Source organism: Diplotaxodon limnothrissa, linkage group LG18 (assembly GCF_057381915.1).
Source record: "Diplotaxodon limnothrissa isolate DT_005_m linkage group LG18, D_limnothrissa_male_GT1.1, whole genome shotgun sequence".
In the NCBI taxonomy this organism is placed as follows: Eukaryota; Metazoa; Chordata; class Actinopteri; order Cichliformes; family Cichlidae; genus Diplotaxodon; species Diplotaxodon limnothrissa.
In genome coordinates, this window is record NC_140613.1 from 1,810,524 (window position 1) to 1,837,941 (window position 27,418).

The 27,418-nt window shown below is 46.3% G+C and overlaps 3 protein-coding genes across 10 annotated transcripts in view; 2 read left to right on the forward strand and 1 right to left on the reverse strand.

Annotated features, from left to right (window-relative positions):
* Positions 1-1,506, forward strand: part of rasal2 (RAS protein activator like 2) — a 64,533-nt gene extending 63,027 nt beyond the window's left edge. For all 4 annotated transcript variants that reach the window (XM_085377368.1, XM_085377366.1, XM_085377367.1 and 1 more), the window contains exon 18: positions 901-1,506. In XM_085377368.1, the coding sequence (XP_085233494.1) occupies positions 901-1,068 (168 nt within the window). In that variant the 3' untranslated portion in view covers positions 1,069-1,506. The remainder of the gene's footprint in view (positions 1-900) is intronic.
* A 1,020-nt stretch (positions 1,507-2,526) lies between these two features.
* Positions 2,527-6,614, forward strand: LOC146612762 (uncharacterized). Its single transcript, XM_085377392.1, has 2 exons — positions 2,527-2,770; positions 4,543-6,614. The coding sequence occupies exons 1-2, from the start codon at positions 2,590-2,592 to the stop codon at positions 6,534-6,536; spliced, it is 2,175 nt and encodes a 724-aa protein (XP_085233518.1). The 5' UTR covers positions 2,527-2,589; the 3' UTR covers positions 6,537-6,614.
* A 6,146-nt stretch (positions 6,615-12,760) lies between these two features.
* dlg1b (discs large MAGUK scaffold protein 1b) overlaps positions 12,761-27,418 on the reverse strand; it is a 100,017-nt gene continuing 85,359 nt past the window's right edge. For 2 of the 5 annotated variants that reach the window (XM_085377385.1, XM_085377383.1), the window contains 18 exons: positions 26,748-26,872; positions 25,896-26,065; positions 25,297-25,433; positions 24,428-24,572; positions 22,679-22,808; positions 22,312-22,468; positions 21,988-22,090; positions 21,497-21,611; positions 21,237-21,413; positions 20,777-20,843; positions 18,169-18,202; positions 16,457-16,498; positions 15,345-15,395; positions 15,133-15,234; positions 14,879-15,051; positions 14,677-14,786; positions 14,509-14,600; positions 12,761-13,861 (listed from right to left, as the gene is read on the reverse strand). In XM_085377385.1, coding sequence (XP_085233511.1) covers positions 13,755-13,861; positions 14,509-14,600; positions 14,677-14,786; positions 14,879-15,051; positions 15,133-15,234; positions 15,345-15,395; positions 16,457-16,498; positions 18,169-18,202; positions 20,777-20,843; positions 21,237-21,413; positions 21,497-21,611; positions 21,988-22,090; positions 22,312-22,468; positions 22,679-22,808; positions 24,428-24,572; positions 25,297-25,433; positions 25,896-26,065; positions 26,748-26,872 — 2,037 coding nt within the window. In that variant the 3' untranslated portion in view covers positions 12,761-13,754. Of the gene's footprint in view, positions 13,862-14,508; positions 14,601-14,676; positions 14,787-14,878; positions 15,052-15,132; positions 15,235-15,344; positions 15,396-16,456; positions 16,499-18,168; positions 18,203-18,501; positions 18,599-20,776; positions 20,844-21,236; positions 21,414-21,496; positions 21,612-21,987; positions 22,091-22,311; positions 22,469-22,678; positions 22,809-24,427; positions 24,573-25,296; positions 25,434-25,895; positions 26,066-26,747; positions 26,873-27,418 lie in introns of all 5 variants that reach the window. The other 3 variants (XM_085377386.1, XM_085377382.1, XM_085377384.1) reach the window with 2 other exon arrangements.

The following is a 27,418-nucleotide window of genomic DNA, read 5'->3' on the forward strand; positions in this document are numbered from 1 at the left end:
ACTCAGCTTCATCTTCAAAGTCGTTCTTGGGCCTCGGGGGCTCCTGTAGTTCAGCTGACGGCTGGTTCCAGCTGCTCTGTAATACGTTGGTGTGTCGGCGTGTTGCGCTCTCGGCTGGTTTTGTTTAAGTTTGGCTGCAGACCCCACCTCCCCCTCCCCACACCACTTCCCACCCCCCTCCCTGTAAACCACCACAGCTTCTAGTTCACCCTTTCAAAATAAAGTGAGTCGTCAGCAGGCTCAGGAGACGGCGTTGGACTTTCACCTTTTTGTTTTTTCGCTGGTTTGAGCTTTTTTGGGCTGCTGTTTATATTTTCGGCTGCTGCCCTCAAACTTCCTGTGGTTGTTTTTGTTTTCACGTCGGGTCAAAACCACGTCGCCGCTTTTATTAAGCTGAACCGTTTTTAGATTTTGTGTGAGCTGGTCTTTTTTTCAACCTTTAAATCATTTAATGTTGCGTTAAGAGGCCAAATCGTCCTTTTAAATCTGCATCGTTTCGTCGGTCGCACAGGTTTTATTTGAACGTGTCCGATTAAAGATCTTTGTAGTAAACTTTGTGTCACTGAACATGTTTCACTGATAAATCCATTAGTGTTCAGAAAGCTGTGAAATGTTTTCATTAAAGCCTGATTTGGATTCAGGTGATTTCAGGAGCTCAGGGTTAAGTCGTTTTTATTAAAAATCTTTTTTCTTTAGTTGTTTCTTATCCGTCACCTCGTTTAATCAGTATTTTAATAAAAGTTTCATTAAAGTTTCTTGGATTTAAGTGATGTTACTTTCTATTTTTCCTTGTGTGGTTTTGACCCGACTCTCCGATCAACACCAAACTGCTTTGTTGTTGTTGTTTACCTGTCGGTCTGACTTCCTGTCCCGCCCCCTTTCTCATCTTTATCTAATCAGGAGAAAAGGATCGGGTCCCTGGATGCGGCGAACTCACGGCTGATGGCGGCGCTGACGCAGGTGAAGGAGCGTTACAGCACGCCCAACCTTCGCAACGGCCTGTCGCCAAGCAACCCCACCAAGCTGTCAATCACTGAGAACGGAGAGTTCAAGAACAGCAGCTGCTGATTGGTCCTGCCCTGGGTGGGGGTGGGGTTTAAAGTATATAACTCCCTCGCCCACGAGATGAGCTGCAGACATCAAAGAGAGAATTTAAAGATATAGAATCTATTAACACGAGTGTAAATACTGATGTTTGATCTGATGTACAGAGAGTGTGTGTGTGTGTGTGTGTGTGTGTGTGTCACAGAAGCACAGCGAGGAAGAAATAAACCAAAAACTGAAACGTTTTCTAATCGATTTTTTATGAATTCCTTTCGAAGCTTCTGTTTTTCGTTTCTCGTAGCGTGGAGTTCCCGTTGTTCTTGTTTTTTACCTGACGAGTTGTTTTGGGTTTTAATTTATTCCCCCTCGTTCTCGTCCTGTTGCTGATCTACTGAACAGACTCCTGGAGGATCAGGGTCAAAGGTCACGCCTGTCTGCTGTCCCTATGTTGACAATAAAGTCTACCTGAAAGTTTGACTGTGGTCCGATTCCTGTTTGGCGTGCTCGTGTTTCTTTGATGCTCACGCTGCCGTCGCTCTTATTTCATGTTAATTTTGTTCTGAAGTGAAAACGAACATCGGTCCCACAGGTGAGTGCGCACCTGAGGAGGATCAGCGCCTCCTTTATACCATCGCCATTGGTATAAACTGCCGTCGGGCTCAGCTTGCGTTCGTGAGGCTGTTTGTGGTGGTCAGACTGCGAGTAATCCCAGATCTACTGCGGCTGTTTGTAGGAATGACGAAAATGGTCAAAGGTTCACCTGGACATGATGTAGCTGCAAACAGACGCTTCACCAAACATCAGCTGTGATTTAAGCCGCACCGTCATTAAGTTCAGTGAAATCGTTAAAAGCTCAAAACTACCCCAACATTCACGCCGCCGAGGCGATGGCAGCGTTTAACTAAGTTTATCATGAAACTTTGAAAGAAATCATTTTAAGGTGTCACAGTCTCGGGCAGAAGTTTAGGAGGCTGCTGTGTTTCCCACTGACACCAGTCTGGATGACATCATCAGCGAGTCATTTCTGACCAGGACATGATCTGTAACTGCTTCTTTCATCTGATCAACATCTCTAAAGTTAGAAACATCCTGTCTCAGAGTGACGCTGAAAAACTAGTTCATGCATTTGTTACTTCCAGGCTGGACGACGATTCATTATTATCAGGATCCCTGTTAAATCCAGAATTTAAAATCCTGCTCCTCACATACAAGGCCCTAAATAATCTTAATAACTTTATAGTACCATATCACTTTGCTCTCATTAAAACTGCTGAGCGTGAGGAGCGTGGAGCCAAAATATGAAACACACTAAAGGTAAAAAATGATCTCTCACTCTGGACTCTGTCACGTTTTATTCTGAAAGGGTTCCCTCTGCACCTCCGAGTTTACGTTGTTTACACTTTTATTGTGAAAGGCAGGAACTGGAAGAATCCCTTTTCGCACATGCGCAGAGCACACCGGGCTTTCCGGATGGACGGCGGAGTTAGCATTAGCTTTAGCTTCACTGAAGTTTAATCTCACGTTTTTCTCTCGGCTGCATCAAAAATGTCTTCCCTTCAACTTCCGGCTGAGTTTGTCACCGAGGCCGTGACTGCTGACGGAGGAGGAGGAGAAGCAGGAGGTGGCAGAGAGTTTGAACAACGCACCGAGCAGGAGATGGACCGCGAGCGCAGGCGCAGACTGCTGGACATCACCTGGAAACTTGATAGGCAGCCGCACCGGACAGGTGAGCAAAACCGGAAACGATCAGAGAGACACTGGCTGTGTCCCAATTCAGGGTCTGCACGCTTGAAGTACGCATTTCAAGTGCGGTTACGTCACCGCCACGCGACGACGGCTGTCCCAATTCGAAGTGTACTTCAAATGCATACTCCAAATGCGCCGTCGATTTCCCCAAATATCACGCTTCGTATATCCCACAATTCATAGCGCGGCGGTGGGTGTGGATAATTTTGCCGCAAAATACGGCAGAAGGGAGCGGCCGAAGAGTGAACTGTCAAAAGTACTGAATATGACGTCACTTATTTATGTGCGAATGTGTAATAATTAAAGTCAGTCACATATCCACAAACACAAGCTGAAAGTCAGATATATATATCATAATAATCTGACAATACTATAATATTGGCCATATTATATTTACATTACCACAGTGAGATGACTTTAGTCTCATGAACAACATCAGCTAATTGTTATTTACTAACTAATCTTAGTAAAGATTACTAAGATACTAAGATAACTAATCTTAAATGACTGTTCAGCACAGACATGAAGCCCAACAATCATGTTTTACAGTCCCGTGGTCTCAGCCTCAGATACTCAACTAAAGTGATGTCATGACAAAAATGAATGACCAACAAAACATGTTTCTCCTTCATTTCTGTCAAACAAAGCTGTAACGTGTCTCGCGGTTAGTATCATGGTTGCTAGGCAACCTGAACAGCGCGACGAAGCGTATGCCGTCCCATTTCACAAGCCTCTCATTTCCGCACTTCTCGTACTTATAGTACGCACCGTACGTAGTACGCGTAGTGCGCGTACTTCAAGCGTTCAGACCCTGAATTGGGACACAGCCGAAGAGAGAAAAGAAAGCGGGTGATCTGCGTCATAAAGGATTCTCCACAGGTGGGCTGTTAAATCTGAGCTCACCTGTTTAATGTTTCCGGTTCACCTGGCGGCAGCTGGGTCATAAAAGCCGATTCAGCTTTTACGCGGTTTGACGACCGTGTTTCGGCTCCTCGTGAAACCTTCAGCTCACTGAACGGGACATTTCCCTCCAGGACAGATCCACAGGAGCCATGTTTCTCTCTCCAGCTGTGAACATCTGTGTGACAGATCCACGAGCAGGAGTTGGTACCTGGCTGTTTGATTACAGAAGTGCATTGTGGGTAAACTGGTGGAAATTCTACAGTAAAATAAAAGTAATTTTTTCCGCATTAAATTCAGAAAAAGGGAGCGTGTGCAGGTAAACAGGTGTGTGTCATCAGCAGGGTGCACAGGCAGGAGCCAATCAGAGCTCGGTGTGACAGCGAGCCTTGCTGTCGTGGTCATTATGTGGACGTCCTGCGTCAGCTTTTGCGGCCATGCCTAAATGTTGCCATAGTTACTTTTAATTGGAAGCTCAGTATTGCTGCTGGATCAGCTGATGCTGTCCTCCAATCGTGGGCTGCCTTTGTTTAAACAACAGAATCCCTTCCAGGGAATCCATTTCCAGCAGCAAATCAGACTTTTTGCTGCTGATTGTTGGACTTTGTCGCCTGTTGGAGTGATTCTGCTCATAATTTGGGTTGTGGGGACGGGGGGTGAAGGAGTCCTCTCTGGAGGTCTCAGGGTCGAGTAATGACCTCTAGCAGCCACTGTGATGGCTTGCAGAGTGTGAAGTAGTCCCACCTGAGGCCACGGTTGTGATGGACGGCGATGATGATGATTGTCTAAAGGGTTTTAATTTTTTTTTTACTGTCATCACATCTATAACATGTTTGTCTCTTTGTCCTTCAGACATTCGACAGGAGGAGGAAGAGCTCTGCAGCCAGGAGAGGAGCAGCAGTCTGGATCAGGAAGCGCGAGAGCTGCCACAGATCAAAGAGGAAGACGAGGAACTCTGCACCAATCAGGAGGAAGCAGAGACTGAACAGATGAAAGAGGAAGAGGAGGAGCTTTCCATCAATCGGGAGGAAGAACAGCTCATACTGGAGTCTCAACGTAACACTGACAGTAGCTCGAAGTCCGTGCAGCACAGCGTTTACGCAAAAGTGTTTAAGACAGTGTCGCAGACGAAAGACGAGCACACGAATAAAAAATCTCACGCCTGCGAAACGTGCGGAAAGACTTTTAGCAGTAACTTCCACCTGGTGACTCACATACGCACCCACACAGGTGAGAAGCCCTTTGCTTGTAAGACCTGCGGAAAACGTTTCAGCCGCAAGTTCGACGTGAAAGCTCACGCAAGAACCCACACGGGCGAAAAGCCGTACACGTGCGAGCTGTGCGGTCAGAGTTTTAGAAGAAACTATCGGCTGACAGTCCACATGAGAAGTCACACGGGCGAGAAGCCTTTTGCATGCGAATTTTGCCGCAAAAGTTTCAGCTGTAATTCTAATCTGAAAATCCACCTGAGAATCCACACAGGTGAGAAGCCTCACGTTTGTGAAACCTGCGGGAAAAGCTTCAATCGCAGCGGTCAGCTGAAGATCCACCTGAGAAACCACACAGGGGAGAAACCGTACTCCTGCAAGCTGTGTGGAAAATGTTTCAGCAGCAGCTCGTCACTGATAGGCCACATGAGAACCCACACAGGTGAGAAGCCTCACTGCTGCAACACCTGCGGGAAACGTTTCTGGCAAGCAGTGTCTCTGAAAATCCACACAAGGAGCCACACGGGCGAGAAACCGTATTCCTGCCAAACGTGTGGTAAAGGGTTCAGCAGCTGTGACTCGCTGACCGTCCACACCAGAACCCACACAGGTGAAAAACCTTACTCCTGCAACACCTGTGGAAAGAGATTTAGGCAGTCTTCGGGACTGAAGAGTCACATGAGAACTCACAAAGGTGAAAGGTTGTACTCGTGTGAGACGTGCGGGAAAAGCTTCACTAAGAACGTCAGCTTGCTCCTGCACAGGCGGACCCACAGAGACAAGAAGTCTTACACCTGCAGCACCTGTGAGGAAAGGTTCATCTGCCCTTTAGAGCTGGACAATCACATGAGAACTCACACAGGTAAAAAGCTTTATTTCTGCGAGACGTGCGGGAAATGTTTCACTCACAGCTCCACTTTGGCCGACCACATCAGAACGCACACAGGTGAGAAGCCGTACGCCTGTGAAACCTGCACCAGGCGCTTCAGTAGTCGCGCTTACCTGAAAGTCCACATGAGAACGCACACAGGCGAGAAACCGTTTTCCTGCAAAACGTGCGGAAAAGGTTTCAGAAGCTGTACTCACCTGATAGCCCACGTGAGAATCCACACAGGTGAGAAACCTTACACCTGTAAAGTGTGTGGGAAACGATTTAGCCGCTCGTCGGGACTGAAGAACCACATGATGACTCACACAGGTGAAAGCGCCTTTTCTTGTGAAACGTGTGGAAAAAATTTCTCTAGCTGTCCTCCTCTGATAGTCCACATGAGAACCCACACAGGTGAGAAGCCTTACTCCTGCGACACCTGTGGAAAAGAGTTCAGTAGCACCTCTCATCTGAAAAAACACATGATTGTGCACACAGGTGAGAAGCCGTATGCCTGTGATCTCTGCGGTAAAAGCTTCACTAGCAGCTCCTACCTGAAAGTCCACATGCGGAGCCACACAGGTGAGAAACCGTATTCCTGCAAAACGTGTGGGAAAGGTTTCAGCAGTAAGCCGCCGCTAATAGTTCACATGAGAACCCACACAGGTGAGAAGCCTTACACCTGCAATAGCTGCGGGGAAAGATTTACGTATGCGACGGTGTGGAAAAATCACATGAGAGCTCACGACTCTCACACAGCATCCTCTTAGGAGAGGAGCAGCTGAGGAAACATTTGAGGTCATCAGCAAACGGGAAGAATCGGCGCGGTTTCGACCAGGAGGGATTGACTTCAATCTGAAGTGACCAGCACTGACTGGTTCTTTCAGATTAAAGGACAAAACTTGAAGGTCAAGTAAGCTGGAGGCCGTGTTGGAGAACCTTATTCTTTGACCGCAGGCTGTAAAGGCTGATTTATGGGACTGAGTTTTGTTTTTATTCTGGTGTTCGATGTTTTCTCAATACACTGGATGAAATGCTTCATCATGGTTTCCATAAGTGTTTTGTACAGTTTGGAGTCAATGATGTGATTCATGGGCTTTATATATTATAAATGAAACAAAGAATGCAGCAGTGATGCAAAGCTTTCTATCAATAAAGACATTAATAAAAATGAACATCGTGTTAGTCATGCTTACAGCGCCGAGTGCCACAGAGGTGGTTGTAGTTCAGGAGGTGGAGCAGCTCATCTATTATTGTACTGTTTATATTGTGCAAAATCACAACAACAACTCAAAGCACTTTATATTTGAAAGTAAAATCAAATATAAAGTGCCAAATATATACTGTGTGTAAAACAGGGGTCTCAAACTCGTGGCCCATATATTGGGTGACGTTACTTTTTTTGTTCAGAAGGATTTGTTTGTTTTTGAGTGCAATGTTTAAAAAAAAATGATTTAATGGAAGACAATATGAGCAGAGTACACAAACACGCAGAGGGATAGGCTGTTAGTTCAGTGAGAGTCAAAAGCTAATGTGTTCACTTATGTCTGCGTTTTTAATGTGGTCATCTGTCTGTCTTCCTTCTGTCACCCCAACCAATCACAGCAGATGGCCCCGCCCCTCCCTGAGCCTGGTTCTGCTGGAGGTTTCTTCCTGTTAAAAGGGAGTTTTTTCTTCCCACTGTCGCCAAAGTGCTGCTCATAGGGGGTCATTTGATTGTTGGGTTTTTCTCTGTATGTATTATTGTAGAATCTACTGTACAGTTTTTTCAAAAAGGTCTCAAAGACTTTAGAGTCAGACCTGTTACAGATCGTCAACTTTTCTTTAATATCAGGTGTGTTTCCAGAACCACTAAAAACTGCTGTAATCAAACCTATACTGAAAAAGGACAATCTTGACAAGACACAAATGAACAACTACAGGCCGATCTCAAATCTCCCGTTTTTAAGTAAGATCATTGAAAAAGCAGTTTCTCAACAGCTCAGTTACTTCTTAAAACAGAATAATTGCTACGATGCCTTCCAGTCAGGTTTTAGACAGAACCACAGCACTGAAACCGCTCTGACCAAAGTGTTCAATGACATATGTCTGAACACAGACAGTGGAAAAATGTCAGTCCTAGTTTTACTGGATCTCAGTGCAGCATTTGATACAGTTGACCACAACATATTACTCAAACGACTGGAGAACTGGACAGGTCTTTCAGGAACTGTACTAAACTGGTTCAAGACATACTTAGAAAACAGGAAATACTTTGTATCAATAGGTAACTTCACATCTGAGCAGACAAGTATCACATGTGGAGTTCCCCAAGGTTCCATCTTGGGACCCCTTCTGTTTAACATCTACATGCTCCCACTGGCACAGATTATAAACAACAACAAAATAAACTATCACAGCTATGCAGATGACACACAAATATATATCACAATGTCACCAGGAGACCGAGGCCCTGTACAGGCTCTTGGTAAATGCATTGAGGAAATTAATGACTGGCTGTGCCACAATTTTCTCCAGCTAGACAAAAACAAAACTGAGGTAATAGTCTTTGGAGCCAAAGAAAAACGATTACAGGTCACCAGAGAACTTCAATCTATACATCTAAAAACCACAAACCAGGCGAGAAATTTGGGTGTAGTGATGGATGCAGACCTAAACTTAGAAAAACACATTAAGACAATAACAAAATCAGCTTACTATCACCTCAAGAATATATCAAGGATAAAAGATCTGATGTCTCAACAGGACCTGGAAAAACTAGTCCATGCATTCATCTTTAGTAGGCTTGATTACTGTAACAGCATCTTTACAGGTCTACCCAAAAAATCAGTCAGACAACTACAGCTCATTCAGAACTCTGCTGCTCGAGTCCTCACTAAGACCAAAAAAGTGGACCACATCAGTCCAGCTCTGAGGTCTTTACACTGGCTGCCTGTCCGTCAGAGGATAGACTTTAAAGTTCTGATGCTGGCCTATAAAGCTCTGAATGGTTTAGGACCAAAATACATCAATGACCTCCTGACCCAGTATGAACCTTCCAGATCCCTCAGGTCATCTGGATCCGGTCTTTTATCAGTTCCCAGAGTCAGAACCAGACACGGAGAAGCTGCATTCAGCTTTTATGCTCCTTTATCCCTTGGAGATCCTTAAAAAAAAGACATCCACCTTTGCTTTTAATGGACATAAATGTCCATTCCCCAAAAAGTGCTATAAAAACTTTATATATTAATATTTTTTTCCACTTTAAATTGGTCAGTCTTTTAAAACTACTTCTCCCTGAAATATTCATATAAAGTTTTAATTATATTTTCGTTGTTTTAACCCTTTAAATCCCAGTTGTATTACACGAGCGCCCTGTTTTTTTAGCCCCAAAAAAACTAAATATTTTCCAAAAAAAACATTTGAAGTAATATTTGATTGTTATTATAATTAGGCCTTTAGATGGTCCAAAGATTGGCACCAAAATTCATTTTGACCTGCCATTATTTTTTTTGCAGGAGCACATTAAAAAAAAATGCATCCACCTTTAAGCCTATGTCCATTCCCCAAAATGTGCAATAAAAATATTAAATATTAATTTTTTTTTCACTTTAAATTGGTCAGTCTTTTAAAACTACTTCTCCTTGAAATATTCATGTCAAGTTTTAATTACATTTCGCGGATTTTAACCCTTTATATCCCGGTTTCGTCACATGAGCGCACTGCTTTTTTTTGCCCCAAAAAACATAAAACTTGAATATTTTCCAAAAAAAACATTTGAGGTAATATTCAATTGTTATTATAATTAGGCCTTTAGATGGACTAAAGATTGGCACCAACATTCATTTCGATCGCCTTTTATTTTTTTTTTCAGGACCAGAAAATGGTCTCCAGGCGGCAAATGCTCCTCCTCTAGGCCGAAATAAGTGCATCTTCCCGGGGTAAGTCGCGACGATTACCAGGGACTCCTTTTTCCAGCACGTACGTCCGATACCACGTGACAACAAATACGTCATTTCCTGTTGACTAAAAAAAAAAAAAGCACCCTCTCACGGCCCTAGGGACCGAAAATGGTCCCGCCCGATCAGCGGGCGAAGCCGCTGCTGCACGCCGGAAATGAGGCTTCATTTCCCGCAGGTCTGTCTAAGCAGCCCGGGGTCAAATGTGGAGCAAGGTCGCCACCAGGTGGACAAATAAAAAAATTACAACTCTAAGGCCCGTCCTGCAAAACGAAACGGAAACATAAGTAATCACCAAGACATTAACGGTAATAATTCTGCAGTGAAAAATAGCGTTTATAATGGAAGTCAATGGGGACATTTTTGTCCGAAGAGACTAAGGTGGATGCATCTCTGTAGCTTAGCCATTTTAGGCTAATTCAATGAATTTACACCACAATTATAAAATATAATTAAAAAGAAAATTCTTTGACAAATTTGGCTATATTCCACTCAACACAGTGAAAATGGTTTAAAATTAAAAATGCAAAAGACAATAAATGTCCCTAAGGACCTCTGAGGGTTGTTAAATCTGGAACAAACTCCCAGAAAGCCTCAGATCAGCTGAAACACTCAGTTTATTTAAATCCAGGTTGAAGACTCACCTGTTCTCAGCTGCATTTGAATAAAGCACCAAATCCACACTTTTAAGCTTAAATTTCAAAACTTACATTTAACTACTGATTTTGTTTTGATTTTATCTGTTTTGATTTTATATACTGTTGTTTGTTTGTTAATTAGTTTGTTTGCTTGTTTTAATCAATTTTAAATCATGCTTTTTATTTGTTTTTGTTTCTAATGTCTTTGTAAAGCACTTTGAATCACCTTGTTGTTGAATTGTGCTGTACAAATAAACTTGCCTTGCCTTACAATAGAAAGTGCCTTGAGGCAACTGTTGTTGTGATTTGGCGCTACGTAGAAAAATGAGAAATAAAATGAGAGCAGGGGTGCTGCCACATGTGTGGCCAGAAAGAGGACCATTGTGTTTATTTGGTAGTTCATTGAAGGCTTCAGTTAAGAGGAAGGAAAAAGAAAAATTCACGTTAACAGTAGCAGTTTTGTCCTCTTATACAATATTTGAAATTTGGGAAATATTTGTGGGTGTTTTCTTGTTTTGCATTATGTGAACACTAAAGTGTCCCTCACATTAGATGACAGTGCCAGCAGTGGCCCACAGCTCGTTTGAGACCCCCAACGTAAACTATATGCTTTAGCAAAAAGGAAAGTTTGAAGCCTAATCTTGAAAGTAGAGATAGTGTCTGTCTCCTGAATCCAAACTGGAAGTTGGTTCCACAGAAGAGGGGCCTGAAAACTGAAGGCTCTCCCTCCCATTCTACTTTTAAATACTCTAGGAACAACAAGTAGGCCTGCAGAGCGAGAGCGAAGTGCTCTAATAGGGTGATATGGTACTACAAGGTCATTAAGATAAGATGGGGCCTGATTATTTAAGACCTTGTATGTGAGGAGCAGGATTTTGAATTCTGGATTTAACAGGAAGCCAAAACAGGAGAAATCTGCTCTCTCTTTCTAGTCCCTGTCAGGACTCTTGCTGCAGCATTTTGGATCAGCTGAAGGCTTTTCAGGGAGTTTTTAGGACATCCTGATAATAATGAATTACAGTCGTCCAGCCTGGAAGTAATAAATGCATGAACTAGTTTTTCAGCGTCACTCTGAAGATCAAATAAAAATGCAGTTTTTTCAGCGACGTCGGGACAGACGAGGGTTTCTTCTTCCTCTTCAGAAATCTTCAGGCGTCGTGGAGGACGTCACCCGTTCAGTGTTCAACATGTGTTCAGGCAGGCCGACTGAAGTGTGACTTTTATAAATGAACACACAGGTTTTCTTGTTAAGTTTTTATTATGCTTAAAAAAGAAAATTAAAAGACAGAGGAGGTGGTGATCAAAGAAAAAGAAAAATATATATTCATATTCAAATATCTTTATACTTTTCTATTCATATATGATTAACAATGCAAAGAAAATAATTCCCGTAGTAGTAGTGCTTAAGTAAAGTTCAATATAGACTTTATTATAACAAAATAGGCAGTTTACCGAGGGTTAAATATCTGTCAAAATCTCATTGTACAATAATCGTGTTTCCGACACCTGTGGACGCCCGGAGGTGGCAGCTCGTCTCCGGGCTCGCCGCGCGAATCGCATGATCGACATCGTTTTTGTGGTAAGACACTGGCGACGCTGATGGACGTCACCGCGACGACCGGCGGGGTTCTAACTGCAGAGGGCGCCACTGCATCACGCGACTGTGGACTCGTCCAAGTGAGAAAAAAAAGAGACCAGAATTAAAAAAAAAAAAAAAATCAGCTGAAGAGAATCTAAAATCAGGAGTTCAGATCTCACGAGACACTCGTTGACGTCGGCGTTACTTCCTCGTGTTGTCCTGCAGCTCTGACGTGCTTTTAAATATTTTTAATTTTTCATAAGTGTTACAGTTATAATTTCATTATAATAAAATAGATTGTTGTAATAAAAGTTAATATAATTCTTGTTTCACTGTTTACAGGAAGTTTTATATTTTGGTAAAATAAAATCTTTTACTTTTTAGGTTTTAGGGGTTATAATAAAATATTAAGAAATCTATTTTGTCCTGTGATTCTGGTGTGTTTGTAAATAAAATACGGATTTGGGATTTTAAGTTATTCTAAACTTAAAAGTTTCACGCTTTTCTAAATTCATTTATGTTAAAACAATTTTAATTTGTTTTGCATTTTCTGGTGATTCAAATTCTTTTTGTATTAGATTATTTTTTCCTTGCTGTTCTGGATCTTTCATAAAAATCTGTTTTTTATTAATTATGAGCAGTTTTTCTAACAGGCGGAAAATGTTTGTAGCATTTTTCTTGATTTTAATATTTAATTATCTTAAATTAGATTTTATCATAAACCATATTTGGCATAATCAGAGTTTCATAAAATTCTGAGATAATTTTCTTTAGTAAATTAAAATAGTTTGATTTTATTAGATTCTTTTGTTATTTCTAATATTGAGATTTTTCTGGTAATAAAATAAACATATTTGGAAATTTCTGTCTTGCATTTGGTGTTTTAGTGAAATTAAACACGTTAATGAATAAAATATTTTTTATAGATATGATTTATAATTTTTGATGATTGCACTCAGCTTATTTTCATCTATAAAAATATTTATATTTTTCTGTCTCTTTGTCTCGGTGGTTTGGTGAGAAACGATTCGACGTCTGCAGAAACATCAGAGCTTTTATTTTTTCATCCCTGAAATCAGAAAATCTGTCAGATTCTTTCTCATTGACAGAAAATTATAAATGTTAAAACCGTTTCCTCTAAAAACAAAGTAAAGAAACTGTCGTTTTCCTTCGTTAAGCCTTGCGGCGCCCTCTAGCAGCAGAGCAGGAACCTCGCAGCGTCCTGACGAACATCCAGCAGCAGCGAGGAGCGAAAATAAAAAACAAACGAAACGTGAGTAGAGTCTAAAAAACGAGCAGAAGAGAAAAGCGGTGACATCAGACGTGAGGCGACGGGGCTGATGGGAAAATAAACGGGATTAACTGACATGCTGTTAAAGCTCAAACGTGCAAAGTTTTGCTTTTTGTGTCTCCGCCTCCTCCGGACCGACAGACGCTGCCTGAGACTGAAACTCCGCCCACCAGCTTACCTTACAAGACAAAAAAAGGGGGAAAAAACCCACAAAGAAAAAACTAAACATAAAATCCACTTCGTACGTTTCTTCTCGTCACTTCCAGGTACCTTCCTCGTCTCCTCTAAAGTTCTCCTCCCTTAAACATTAAGGAGCTGTACCGCGGTGAGTGTGATGTCATCAAACTTCCTGTGTGCTTTGCTCTGCTGGTCAGGAAACCCAAACATGAAGTCTTATCAGGCAAAAAAAGAAAGAAAAGAAGCTAAACTGAACTCGGGTCGGCCGCTGCGTCGCTGATGGGGCGAGTGGAGGGTGAGGCGTGGGGGAGGGGACGTCTGCAGGTCGACTCGTCCGTCAAAACGAGGAGGAGGAGCGGCCGTCTTCATAACTTCTCCTTGGACTGAACCCAGATGAAGGGACCCGACTGCTCCTCGATGATCTGCTTCACCTGGTCGTAGATCTCCTCCAGCGTGTCGCCCTGCACGATGGCTGCACACACACAGAGCAGAGTCAGCGGCGAGCGCGTGACATCATCAAAGACGGGCACAGCCCACCTGTACATCACTCATCCCGACTCCGCTGACGTTTATTATCGTTTTTAAATGTTTGTAAATAAAGTTATGATTGGTGCCTCTTGTTGCATCAGCTGTGATGTCATTAGTGCTGTGGACATGTCAGAGCGCTGCTTGTGTCTGAAACCAATCAAAACACTCCTTTCATCTCGAAGTTTAAAAGCTCCGCCCATAAAAATAAAACTACAAACGTATTTAAACCTGGCTGATCGATCCTTCGAGCTCATTTCTCGGACTTCCTGCTCTCTGATAAGGCGGCGCCATTTCTGCTCGTTATTAAAGGTCCCGTATAGCGCCAGTCTGCGTGAGGAACTTCCATCAGGATGCACGCTCGCAGAGGTGCACAAGGACACGACCTCGAAGAGGAGATCAGCCAAATTTAAAACGTCACGTCTCAAACAAAGACTCGTCATTTCCTCCCGTCTGCTGCACTAATGTTGAGGTGCAGCTCCAGCACGTGACCAGCAGGGGGCAGAGAGGAACCACATGCGAGACTGTAACGTGGTTTCGACGGCGCGGGTGGAGAATCACCTGAGCTGAGGCGGGTGGAGCCAGGGCACTCACCTGTGAAATGCTCGGTGAACTCCTGCTCCAGCTTGTTCGCTCGGTCGAAGGTCTTCTTGCCCTGCTCCTCCGTCAGACGCTTGTTCATCTCCCTGCAGAGAAAAACCACGTCACCTTCACGCTCGTGTGGGAGAACTGAGTGGAGGCGTTTCCTGTGAAGTGACTCACATGATGTTCTCCACAGATTTGGGTTTGATGAAGATGGCGATGGGGTGGAGCTGAGCCAGCTGGAGTCTCTTGATGGCGTTACCTGACACGTCCAGGATGCAGTGTTTGCCCTGAAAACAGCAGGAGAACATCTCAAACCACACGCCGCCGCTTGAATGAGGTCAGAGCGGGGTTAAAGGTCAAAGGGGCGTGTCGCCATTACCTTCTCCGCCACCTCCCGGACCGACTGCACGCTGGTCCCGTACAGGTGGTTGTTGTATTGCCCCGCCTCGATGAACTTGTGGTCCTGGATGTCCTTCTCCATCTGCTCTCTGGAGATCACGAAGTGATAGTCTCTGCCGTCCACCTCGTAGTCCCGCTTCGGCCGGGTCGTGTCTGCGGGCGGGGTCAGCATTAAACATCAGGTGACACGAGCGTACAACGCAGCCTCTGTTTACAGGCGTTCGGCGGACTTACGAGGGACGCAGGATCCGAACTTGTCGGGGAACTCTGAGATCAGGTCGTCGTTGATGCGGTCCTTCATGGGGCCGAGGATGATGACGGGGCGGGTGTAGTTCACTGTGGGACAGAATCGAAGCATGTCGAATATGCAGGAACACCTGAGTGCTGCCTGTGGTAATCAGATTACTTTAAAAAAAGAAAGCTAAGCGAACACAGAGATGTCTCACCTTCCTGCTGAACGACGGGCTCGTAGGACAGCACGTACTCCTCCTGCCCACCTGGAGACACAGAGGTCGGTTAGTTTCAGCGTCCGGAGCTCAGACGGGAGTGAGGTGTGATGAAGGTGAAGAGGAGGAGAGACGGAGGAGAGGAGGGAGGATGGGATCTACTGAGGTTGGTTAGTAGGCGGGGTCTGAACCTGCGGGATTACATCAGTGTGCTCAGGAACTAAAATTCTCCCGTTAGAGAACGGCGACGGGAGCAGAAAGCGTTTAAACAGTTTCAGTTTCAGCTCACGATCCAATTTTCAGCATGCACAAACGCCGCGACTCCTCACATACTCATGCTTGTTTAATCTGAGCTGTGTGAGCCGCGGTCACCTTACATCAGTGGCGGGGAACTCCAGGCCCAGAGAGCCGGAGTCCTGCAGGTTTCAGACGTGTCCTTGATCCATCACAGCTGATCTAAATGGCTGAATGACCTCCTCAACATGTCTTGAAGTTCTCCAGAGGCCTGGTCATGAAGTAATCACTGGATTCAGGTGATACCTAAAACCTGCAGGACACCTCGAGGCCTGGCGTTCTACACCTGTGCCTCATCTTTATTTTCGGGGTATCGGAGGTTTTCTGCTGCAGTCACAGCTCAGCCTGCGGGCTTTCACTCCCACTGCTGTGCTGCTTCAGATTGATCCGATTCCATGTTTAAAGGAGCCTTTATCTCTGATCGGGTTTGCTCGCTGAGCTCGTTTTTAACCGTTAATGGTTCATAACAGTGCTCTCACAACATCACCCGAGTCTGCAGCGCTCGCTGGGTTACAGGTGATGCTGTGCGTTTCTGGTTTCCAGTTTTAAGGTGAAATATTTTTATAGTGGCTTCATGAAATCAGTGAACTGTGCCGACATGCTCGGTGTGCGGTGTGGCTGAAAGAGTCGCTCTCTGCGAAGCGGCAGCGTCCATGCAGCAGCGGGGGGAGGGGCAGACTGTGAGGGTGTGAGGTCATGCTGTTACTGGCCAATCGGCAGTCTGTGCTTGTTAACGGCGTCAGTGAGGGAGTTAGCGGGTTCAGTGACAGGTCGCGCCGATCGTTAGTGTTTCCTGCGAGTCATCGAGCGGCACTTACGGTAGCTACTCTCACTATCGCTGGCGTTAGACGTCACGTGTTCTGGAATCACAACACAAACAGGACACGACAGGTCACATCGCCGTCCCACAATGCTTTGCCCCGAGCCGTGATCACGCAGGGGGACTCGAGGCGGCAGATCAATCACAGCAACAACCACCGTCCGACTCTTTTCAGCCCAATAATGGACACATTTAAAACATTTCCCAAACTTCCAGGAGTCTTCCCTGACCTCAGATCCAAATATAACTGCTTCACGTTCAAAGACTCGACTCTGAAAACTGGGCGATGTGGATAAAACCAGACTGTATATAAACGATGGAAGCAGCCACCGTGACATCATCCGTTTGCTTCGAGCAGAGCGATTTAGGCTGAACCAGGGAGGGAACTGAGGGACACGGCGCACTCAGTGGGCAGCGACTTCCCCTCCATCACCTTTTAAACATTTTACTTAGACCAAAATTAACTAAATAAATATCCCGTTTTTAACTCAGTAAGACTTAAAACTAAAGACTGAGACCACAAACTCACCAGGACAGCATCGCCCCCTGCTGGCCATTAAAAAGAACGCAGCTTTAAGACGCTTCCCTCCTTTATATACAGTCTGTGTTTTCAGCTCGCTGATGATCATATTCAGATAAGAAAATAAAATCAGATTTTTTCTGGGATATTAAACGTTTTCTTTAGATCGTCAGCTGGACAAACATCTGGAAACATCTGGAAACATCTGGAAACACCACCAAGACCTGAATACATACATTTTAAACTGTAATTTAACCAAAACTAAAAATGTTCCCTGGTTTATCGATCAGCCGTGTTTGTGGGCGGGTTTATTTCCCGATGACTGAGCGAGCGGCTCGGCTTCAGATCTGCTCGTGTCGGTCGCCGTGTTCAGCTTTTAGAGCTTCCTGTAACTTGTACACGTTTGCCATGAAACAGAAAAACAAAGGTCTCGTGAGAGATGAAGAGCGGAAACTCGTGGCCAGAGTGAAGAGCGCCGGCCTGAAGGATCCACGAGGGTCTGTGGTGAGGAAGAGGAGGGGGAGGGGTCTCAGACTCCACCAGGAACCATCATCAGACTCTTCAGTTTAGCGTCTTTTACGGCATTAAAACTAAACGCGCTGATCCGGGCCTGCCGACAGCAGCCTTCACTGACACTCGACACACTGACATAAGAAAAACTGAGATTTTATCTTCATGTTCTGGATGAAATATAACAAACTGATCCGGATCAGAGCTCCTGTCAGTCGGGAACTTTGAACCTGCTGGTTCTCTGTTACGTGTTTGACTGGTTTTTGTGGTTTTCTGAGTTTTATTTGATAGTTTTGGTCCCATATGCAGTTTTATGAACATCATTTAAAATCTGAATAATCACTTTGATCAAAGGCTGATCAGGAGTCGTTGATGCTTCGTCTGATTTTACTTCACAAAACAAACAAAATAAAGTCGTCTGCTCTAAAACACGAAGCTGCTTTTAATTCAAAACAAACAACCAGTAGAATAAACCTCAAATACAAATCGGGCGGCGTAAAGCTCCGCCCCCAGAGGTTTTAGGATGGAAGGATGCTCGTGCTCACAACTCATAAACTCGCTTGTAGAGCGAGCGGCGTCTGTACGCTCTGGTTATTTAGTGGAGCTCTCGGGAGGACACTGGTGGAGACCGAAGAGGCTGATGGGAGTTTTGGGGGAGGGGGTGTTGGGGAGAGACTTACTGTGTCCTTTGGACAGCACGTCCTCGCTGTTGTCCTGCAGCAGCAGAGCCGAGTGAAGGAAGGAGGGAAAACAACCACAGACACAGTTACTGACAGAGCGACAGACTGAGAGAGCAGAGGGAACGCCGCCGGGGCGCCGCTGCAGGGCGGCCATGTTGGCTCTGGTTTCAGGTTTTAGAAACGGCTTCTAATCAGATCGCACGACCGCGGCCACGCCCTGCAGCGGTGACGACCAGCGCGCGCTCAGCACGCCGTCGCCACCTGATCTCTCTTCCTGTCGCCGGCCAACCTCCTTTCAGACCGCCCGCCCCGCCTCCCCGCGCTTGTACTTACGGTCGACATCGCTGGTCTCCTGCTCGCTCGCCTCTTTGCTCTTGTAGAACGGAAACTTTCGGGAAAAGAGGTTCTTTTTACGCTTGTCATTGAGAGACTGCTGAGGAAGAGGAGGAGGAGGGGTGATGGAGTAAAACAAAAACAGAGGAGGAAGAGAGGGAGATGAGGGGGTGTGATGGGTGTCTGAGTCTGCGTCTGACCGGCTCACAGTTTCAACATTAAACACAAAAATCACAAAGTTTAAACTAAAACACTCGGACCCTGAACGCAACCTGCTCTGACGCCCCGCTTCACACGCCGACAGTGAAGGCAGCGTCGGTCGGAGAGGAGGAGGAGGATGAAGGTGAACATGCTGACGACATGCAGAGACACAGCAGCGACAAGCTGGGAGAAGCCGTTTGGTTATTTCGGCGAATCGGCTCGAAGATGGTGCTGATGCGATGCCTTCAAGTGCATCAGGAAAAGTCGTTCCACAGAGCATTTATGTTCCTTCGTGTAGCACTGAGGAAACACTGGTGCTACAAACCCCAGGATTACAAACGTCCCGCGGGTCGGGCTCAGAGGCCTTCTCAGCTTTACGTGGTTTCTTCATTTGGACTTCTGAAGCTTAAATTTAGCTTCAAGCTTTTGCATTTCGTTTGTCTTGAAGTGTAAATGAAAGCGTGATGTCACCAGTCAGGCTGTAAAGGTTACTGTGGGGTTAACACTGATATTTAAAATAAACTCATCCAGATGTGAGGCTATAACAAAACGATATCGGCTGATGTCATGGCAACCAACCAACAAATATTAGGTTTATTTAAAAAGCGCCGGCAGCTGCAGTCGTCTGAGTCCGGCATCCACCTTCTTTCAGCTCCATTGTTGGTCTCCACCACCTCATGGCTGCAAATATTGATTAGTTGAGGCTACGAACGCTAAACCTACATTTATGTATAAATAGAAGCCAAACACAGAACAGAGTCATGTCCCTTTTCCTTTAACCGTCTGTTACTATGGTAACAGCTTGGTCTCAGTGGGTTCATTCAAGCTTGTGCGATGACACAAAACCAAAACCAGGAGCTGAAAGGGCCTAAAAAGGTCTGTGTTCAAGTTATTGATTAGTTCAACTATAAATGGGTTTAATGGCTCAACGAGAAGAACAAGCAGACATTTGAACCGCTGCGTGTCGTTCATCAGCAGGAGGCGGGACCTGTGACATCATTAGCTCACATGCTGCACTTTGATGTTACAGAGCAGGAGACGGAAAACAGGGTGAGGAGGGTGAGTGGTGAGGAGGAGGAGGAAGGTTTGAGAGCAGCAGACGTCAATGTCAAGCGTTTCGCGAAGAGGCGGGGAGCAGACCGCGGGCACCATGCACGTTCTACGGTTTGCCTCCCCGCCCTCAGTCTGCCGTGTTAGCGTGGCGGCTGGCGAGCAACGCCGTGGAGACACGTATTAAAGCGGCACACGGTTTAAAGGTGGCGGGGGAGGGAGGGGGAGGCGCTGCTGCGATTTGGTGAAGAAGAAGAAACGCCTCAGAGATCGTCATGCTGTTAAACGGCCGGCTGCTTCAACATTAGTCAAACACTCATTAGTAGGTGGAGATCAGGTGGCTGTGGCTCAAACACACAGAGGTCACATGATGCACACAGCTGGCGCCAAACACCTGAAACGTGTCATCAACCAGCTCAGAATCAGCCGACTTTATTCAAACACGTTTCACCTTCACACGAATGAATCTGGTGCAGTTTAAAGTGCGACACGCCGACGCTCGGGGAAGGTCAGAAAAACAAGCACCCGTCACACTCGAGGTGGCGGGCGCCGCGGGCAGCCATTTCCCTCACTGCCGGGTTTCAAAAAAGGCGGGCGGTGCAGACGGACTTATCCAGTAACGTCCGGTAACTGATGAAAACCCTAAAACCGAGTCGTTAGCTAACAGACTGAAGTCTGTCACAACGGCCCAAACACGCGTGCACTTCAACCGCCTGTACGAAGGTAACATGGCTTCACTAACCTGCACGTTACACGTCACTGCGGGGAAAATAAAGTCGGCTGATCCTGAGAGCATCAGATGGGACGAGTCACTGAAGTCTAAAGTCCGACTCGTTCTATCAGGTCGAGTCTGGAAAACTGAGCATCTTTAAAGACGCAGAAATCAAACAGACAATAAAAGCAATAAAAATGTTTTACAGCTTAAATACAAAGAACAGAAAAACGTCTTTGTGTGTAAATAAAGTCACGTTACTGGAACTAAAACACGTTTCTGACTCCAGGGACCGTCTACGCCGTCACTCACCCCTCTGTCCCGAGACTTGGCGTTAAACTTCACCGTCTTTAACCTCGCCCTCTCCTTCTTCTCCACCCTGTGGGAAAGGTCAAAGGTCAGCAGAGATCACAAGGGAACCAGACTTTATGCATGAATCTGTCAGATACTCGCGATGAGCTCCGCCTCAGAGCTCGAGGGCAAATCGAGTGAGTCGGCAGCTTGCCGCCACTCCGCGAGCGTTCCTCCAGAAACTGGAAGGTTTTGCCTTTCGAGTCTCTGACGACATCCTGACCTTACAGTCTAACTCTGCCTTTACCCTCGGAGGTCACCTGGTAAATGTTCAGAGCGTCACTGTGAAGCTCTCGTTCGTCGCAGTGACACCTGTACAGGTGCGACCCGGATGTTTGTTTAAATAAAGTTACAAACTCCAGCCAAACGTCCTCTCGAGCTCTGAATCCTGATTGGTGGAGCAGATGTAACTGGGACTGACCGTCTCTTGCTGGGGATGACCCCCACCTCCTCCACCTCTCCCTGTGCCGTCAGCTGCCTCGCCTGCCACCACTCGTCGTCGGAGGCGTTCACCACGTGAAGGATGTCTCCGAACTTAAAGTTCAGGCCCTGACTCGGCAGACCGGAGTCTCTCGTCTTATCGTAGTCGAACAGAGCTCTAAAACACGAACGACAAACAAACCGATTAAAAACAGAACACAGGACATCAGCACGCGAGCGCCTTCCACGCTTTAGGCCTACCTGACGTACAACGACCTCTTCTGACTCGTCCGCAGAGACCCAGAGCCCGAGCTGATGCTGCTGTTCATCATCTGCTCCCTCAGGTCGTGGATCTTTGCCTCAAACCGGCTGTACTCTGAGCGGACACAGAGGCCATCCAGGGGTCAGAGGTCACAGGAAATTACAGAAACACGTTAGAGTCTCTACAGAAGATTTTTATGAAGCCAAACAGAATCTGAAACTTTTTAAACTGGACTGTTTCTCTGGTAACTGCTGGTTTCAGTTTTCCACAGAGATCAGAGCTGAAACATCTGTGAACAGCTGGATTAATAATCAATCATTTTAAAGTGAAAATAATCAAACAGCCAAATATTCTGATACCAGCTGCTAAATGCAGAGGATTTGTTCCCTTTCCTGCTCACACCCGACTGTAAATATACTTAAATGTAGTTATTTTTATTTAAGCTGCTGCTGGAGTCATGTGATCCTGCAGGTGCGTGCTGCTGTCCCACCTTCTGGTCTGTAGTGGGCGACGATGGTCACTGTCTGCCCGGCGTTCTTCAGGGCGGCGGCGGCCTGTTCGTGGGTGGCGTTACGGAGGTCCACGCCGTTCACCTGAAAACACAAAAACAATGTCAGACGCGGAACGACGACTCAATCGGGGAAACGAGCGGCTCAGTCTGATCCAGCACTTCTCTAAAGGTGCAGCTTTTAATTTGAAAGTCAACCGCGTGTTTGCCTGCGTGTGGCGAGCGACCGGCAGCGACTCATCACTGACTCAGACAGACACTCTGGTTTAAGTTGTTGATCTCAGAGTTTAACGCGTTGTTACGTACGGAGACGAGTCGGTCTCCTTTCCTCAGCTCTCCGCTGAGGTCAGCAGGTCCTCCGGCGAGGATGAAGGAGATGAAGATCCCCTCGCCGTCCTCCCCGCCCACGATGTTGAAGCCTAGTCCCGTCGCTCCTCTGTGAAGCACCACCTTCCTCGGCTCCCTGCAGGAAAAAAAACACTGCAGCCGTCAATCATCTGAAGTCATGTGAGCAGGGTCCCACTCAGACTCTGCAGGTGTGTGTTATGACGGGAGGGTGGAGGGTGTAACTGCAGGTGTGCACCAGCAGAGGGCGCAGCAGCTGTGGTTCAGCTACAAAAACACTGAAACGTTTCAGTGCAGGCGTGCGCGTGCACAGTGTTTCTGTTCTCACCGGGTGACGTCGTCGTCTCCCAGCGTGCTCTTCGGGGTCGGGGAGTAACGCCCCGAGGATGCTGGCGGAGGGACGGGCTGACCCAGGAAGTTGGGGGGGCTGATATGGTTCTCCATGCGCTGGGAGTACGCTGGAAGAGAAAGAGAGAAGACCATTAAAACCAGTCTGATCACAGCCGCTGTGTGTCTGACGCTGAGCTGCTGCATCTGCTCGCCTGTCCGGCCCCTGTAACCACCCGATTGGCCGAGGCCGGCAGCCGTCGAGGGGGGTCGTAAACGACACCGGTGAGCGAGAAACAACCACCTCCCAACTCAACCCTGTCACATTTCTGCTGAGGATCAGCTGTAACCGCAGCATCAGAGCGATGACAGAGACGACGAACACGCAGTCAGTTTATTATGATCTGTGACAGCAGCACCGAGAGGATGAAACCTGAAAATAGTTTCCATTCGTCTCCATTTTTAAAAACATTTGAAAGTTTGATGTTCGTCTGATCGGAAACTGTTCTCTCTACGAACAGGACACTCCCCCGGAGACTTAAGGTTAAACAAATAACGTCCCTGCATAATTAACAGAGCGATGGTTTTCCTGCCACTGCAGGAGACGAAGGGCGTCGTTGGTCCACGACTCGGTTTAGACACAAACTCAGAAGCTGAACAGCTGATCGACTGTGGCCCAAACTTCAGATATAATCATAGCTGTCAGCACAAGGCTGTAGGAAGCACTCTGTTTTAGGGAGTCTGTGTTTCACATGGATGAGTTGAGGCACCTGGTGGCGTTTGTGAGAGCCGAGCTGCCAAACATCGTTCTTCCGCGACTCGGGATCGGATATTTTGTGCTCGTTCCTCGTTTGGCTTCAAACCAGCACCAGCCTGCTCGGCTCAGAGTCTGTGTTAGATTTAAGGATGTCAACTCATGATGATTACTCAGATTATAACGTGCAACACTTCCTGCAGCCTCCGTGTCTTCCTGTGCGTTCCCATCAGTCTCTCCTCGGCTCCGGATCCTCCACAGCTGCTTGGAGCTCCTCGGTCTCTATAGCCGAGGAGCCTGACGCGCAGCATCTCTGAGGGGTGTTTCCTTCTTTGGCATCTCCTCAACAGCTCGGTGCCAGCTTCGAGTCTCCGGGATGCAGGTTTGTCCTGCAGTATTACAGTTTCAGAGCGCTTCCTGTAATTTGCAGCGAAGTGAGAGATGTAAAAACAAGGTTCAGAGCTGGGCCGTCTTCATCCCTGCTAAAGCTGCCGGTTCAGAGAGAAATGTTTTAAAGGAACCGGCCTCGTCTGCACTTTGAGGCGTGTCGTTTGACGAATCCCCGCCCCACTTGATCATCAGAGACTGCGGCGGTCCACACCGGCTCAGGGTCGGATGTCATCCTGACCACATGAGCCAGGACCTTCTAATCTGCTCGACGTCAGAGCAAAAATCCACCGCAGTGTTCAAGACAAACCAACAAGCCTTCAGCCGGGACTCCAGAAAACCGACAATCACACAGGGAAACCTTTAACTCAAAACCAGGTCAGCTGATTTATGTGAGACCTCATTTATCTGGAAGATCTTAAAACGGAAAACAATTCAGGATAAAAAGTCCAGGGAAGTTTTCAACTATGGGTTTTCCAACTGTTTCTGGAAGCCTGAACCCAGAACAAACTGAAACGCGACCGCAGCATCAAAACGTTTCTCTCTTCAGCTGCAAACACAGAAGCAAACTTTAGTGGTGAGGTCACAGGTGTGTGTGTTTGCACTCACAGTTGGTGAGGTCGGGCGGAGCGAAGCTGTCGTTCATGAAGACACTGTTGGGTTTAGCCACTTTCAAGTAGACCACGTCGGGAGTGTTTTTCAAGGCAGTGACGGCGTGTTCGTGGCTCACCTCCTCCAGGCAGGAGCTGTTCACCTGAACGCGGACACACCAAGAGAGGAGCGGTCAGACACGCCTGTGCTTTTATTCTGAAGGTCTGCTGTTTGGTAGTTTGTGGTGAGGTGCGCCTGCACCGCAGATTCAGCGCGTCTTCCCTTAATGAAACATTTTATACGTTTATAATTATAAAATGTTATAAGGGTGAAACTTTATCTTATTGTTAAAACCTCAGAAATATTCATGGTGCTCGTTCTTCACCGTCTACTCAGCAACTTCCTGTTTTTACTGCAGATCTAAAACTTTATTTGTTCGTTAGCACTGAAACCTGTTTCTACTATTTATACACGTGTTGGTTGTTTATCAGAAATATTTTACTTTATTTTAATTTATTTTATTAACTCGCTGACCTTTAACCTGCTTTTATTATATTTAACTTTTATTAGTCTCATTTTTTTCCTTTTTTAAAATAATGTAATTTGTTTGTTTTATTTTTATTATTTAAATTGTTTTAATTAACATTAACAGTTCTTTTTGGTTTATTGATTATTTAAAAGGTTTTAATTAAAAAAATTTTTAAATATTTTATTTATTTTATGTTAACTTCCAGCTCTTTCCTTTAATCTGCCCATTTTCTGTTTTTATTGTTATTTTAATTAATTTCTAATTGTGCTTCTTTTTTCAAATACAGTATTCTGTCTTGTGTGTCTATTGATTTTTTTTTACGGGTCTATTTTTGTTTTTTCTCGTGTTTGATCCTTACAGCCAGCAGTTTGTCTCCAATCTGCAGCCGCCCGTCTTTATGAGCTGCTCCGCCTTCGATGATCTTGGTGACGTAGATGCTGTTGTCGCCGGGGATGTGCTGGTTCCCCACGCCGCCCGCTATACTGAAGCCGAGACCTGCAACACAAAGAACCAGAAGGAGGGTGCAGGGTGATCAGACGGGAAAAGCATTCTGGGTAAAAACCCTCAAACTCTGGAGTCTAGCTCCGACGCCTGAGCGTCCTTCACAGGGACAAACTTTAAATAACAACCACCCCACGAAACGCGCCGCTGCTGGTTTAACACGGGAACGAATCAGGACACATAAATGCACAGAAGCATATTTCAGGATGTTTCCGTGGAAACCGAGGCTTTGTTCTTGAGCCGGGCTCCTCGTCTGAATAATCATGAGGCCCGCGGGGATTTCACTAAAGCTCCTCAGCAAGCGGAGACAATCCAGCAACACGGCCGGCACACATCCACGCCATCTGCTGCAGCCGTGAGCCAAAACATTAGGAACACTCACAGGTTTAATAATGAGCCTGCGCTCAGACAGGGCGCCGGATCTGAGCGCAGGCACAGTTTAAGCCTTCACGCTACCTTTGGGTCCTTTCACCAGCTTGATCTCCATCACTTTCTCCGAGACGGGTTTCCTCCTGCGGACGTAGAGTCGGACCAGAGATCCCGCCTCCTTCAGCGCCTCCACGGCTCGGCTGTGGGTCACGTCCCGAACATCCACCTCGTTGACTCTCAGGATGACGTCATTGACCCTGAAACAGAGCGTGAACACCGCGCTGTCAGTCAGGTCACCTGCTTCAATAGAAACTGATGATGTCACAGCTTTTCTTTCATTTATTGGAGCTAAAGCAGGAAGTAGAGTCAAACTACGGATCCAAACTTACAAACAGTTTAAAGGAAACCTGAGACCGTACTCTTCGTCCTCATCATCATCACCTGGATCAGGTGTGACAGACTTTCTGCATTATGAATGAGCCATGAAAGGCTGCAGGGCACAGCGGGGGTCCGGCTGTGAGGACACCACCACGCAGACCGAGGGACAGAGGTCCTTCTCTCTCTACATGTTTTTATACGAGGCTGAATCCGTCAGGCCAGCTTCAAGCTGAGCCGGTAAAAAGTGAAAGCTCATAAAGTTTGTGATCTTAGAAAGGTTAGTGTTAGAAACCTGTGTGAGTCACACGTTGTTCCCTCTGTCCCACTAACTGCTCCCTGATCAGCTTAACAGCCTGTCCTCCACAGCAGCTACGCTCTAAAGCAGCAGCCTGGAAGGAACTGCTGCAAAGCATTCTGGGTGTTGTAGGAGATGCTGGTTTTCAGTTTAAAAGAAAATCTGAGCCCTCCTCTAATGAGGTGACAGAGGGATCAAAAATAGAAGGAGCCGCTCAGACATCAGTCACACCTCCTTCACCAACCAACAGTTTCCTGCTGCCTCACCTGAGCCGTCCATCCTGCGCCGCCGCTCCTCCAGGGATCACCTTGGTGATGAAGATGCTGGGGTCTTCACCGATGTGAGGGTTGTCGGTGCCGCCTGCGATGCTGAAGCCCAGCCCCGAGTTTCCCTGGAAACCACAGTGATCACAGTAGTAATGATAACGATCCGAGTCTGTGAGCATGCTCAGGATTCACACTTCCTGCCAGCGTTTCACAATAAAAGCCTTCCAGGTGAGCGACGATGCTGCTGAGCAGTGACGACTGAAGTTTGACGCCGTGTTGGAAAACCTCGAACCGCAGCCAAGAGGAGCAGAAGTGACAGCTGGAACAACGAAGCATGAACACGTCTGCAGGTACCGCTACGCGAATCCCCCGGCACGAGTTTGCACCAATCAGATAACGTCAGCAAACATCCAGAACCCGAGAGCGTGCACCGGCTCCGAGGCGCTGTTAAACATTTTGTTTTTACCTTCACTGGTTCAAATACACTGCTGTAATTACCCAGCATGCCGTTCTGCACTGAACTTTTATAAATGTGCAGTTATTGTGTAGAATGGCTGGTTCCTGCCGCGGTGGGCGTCCGGCGTGTCCACTGCTGTGGACGGGCATCAGATTCAGTTTGTGTCATGTGTGGAAACATTTTGGTTGTGATGATAAAAACAACACGAGGCCGG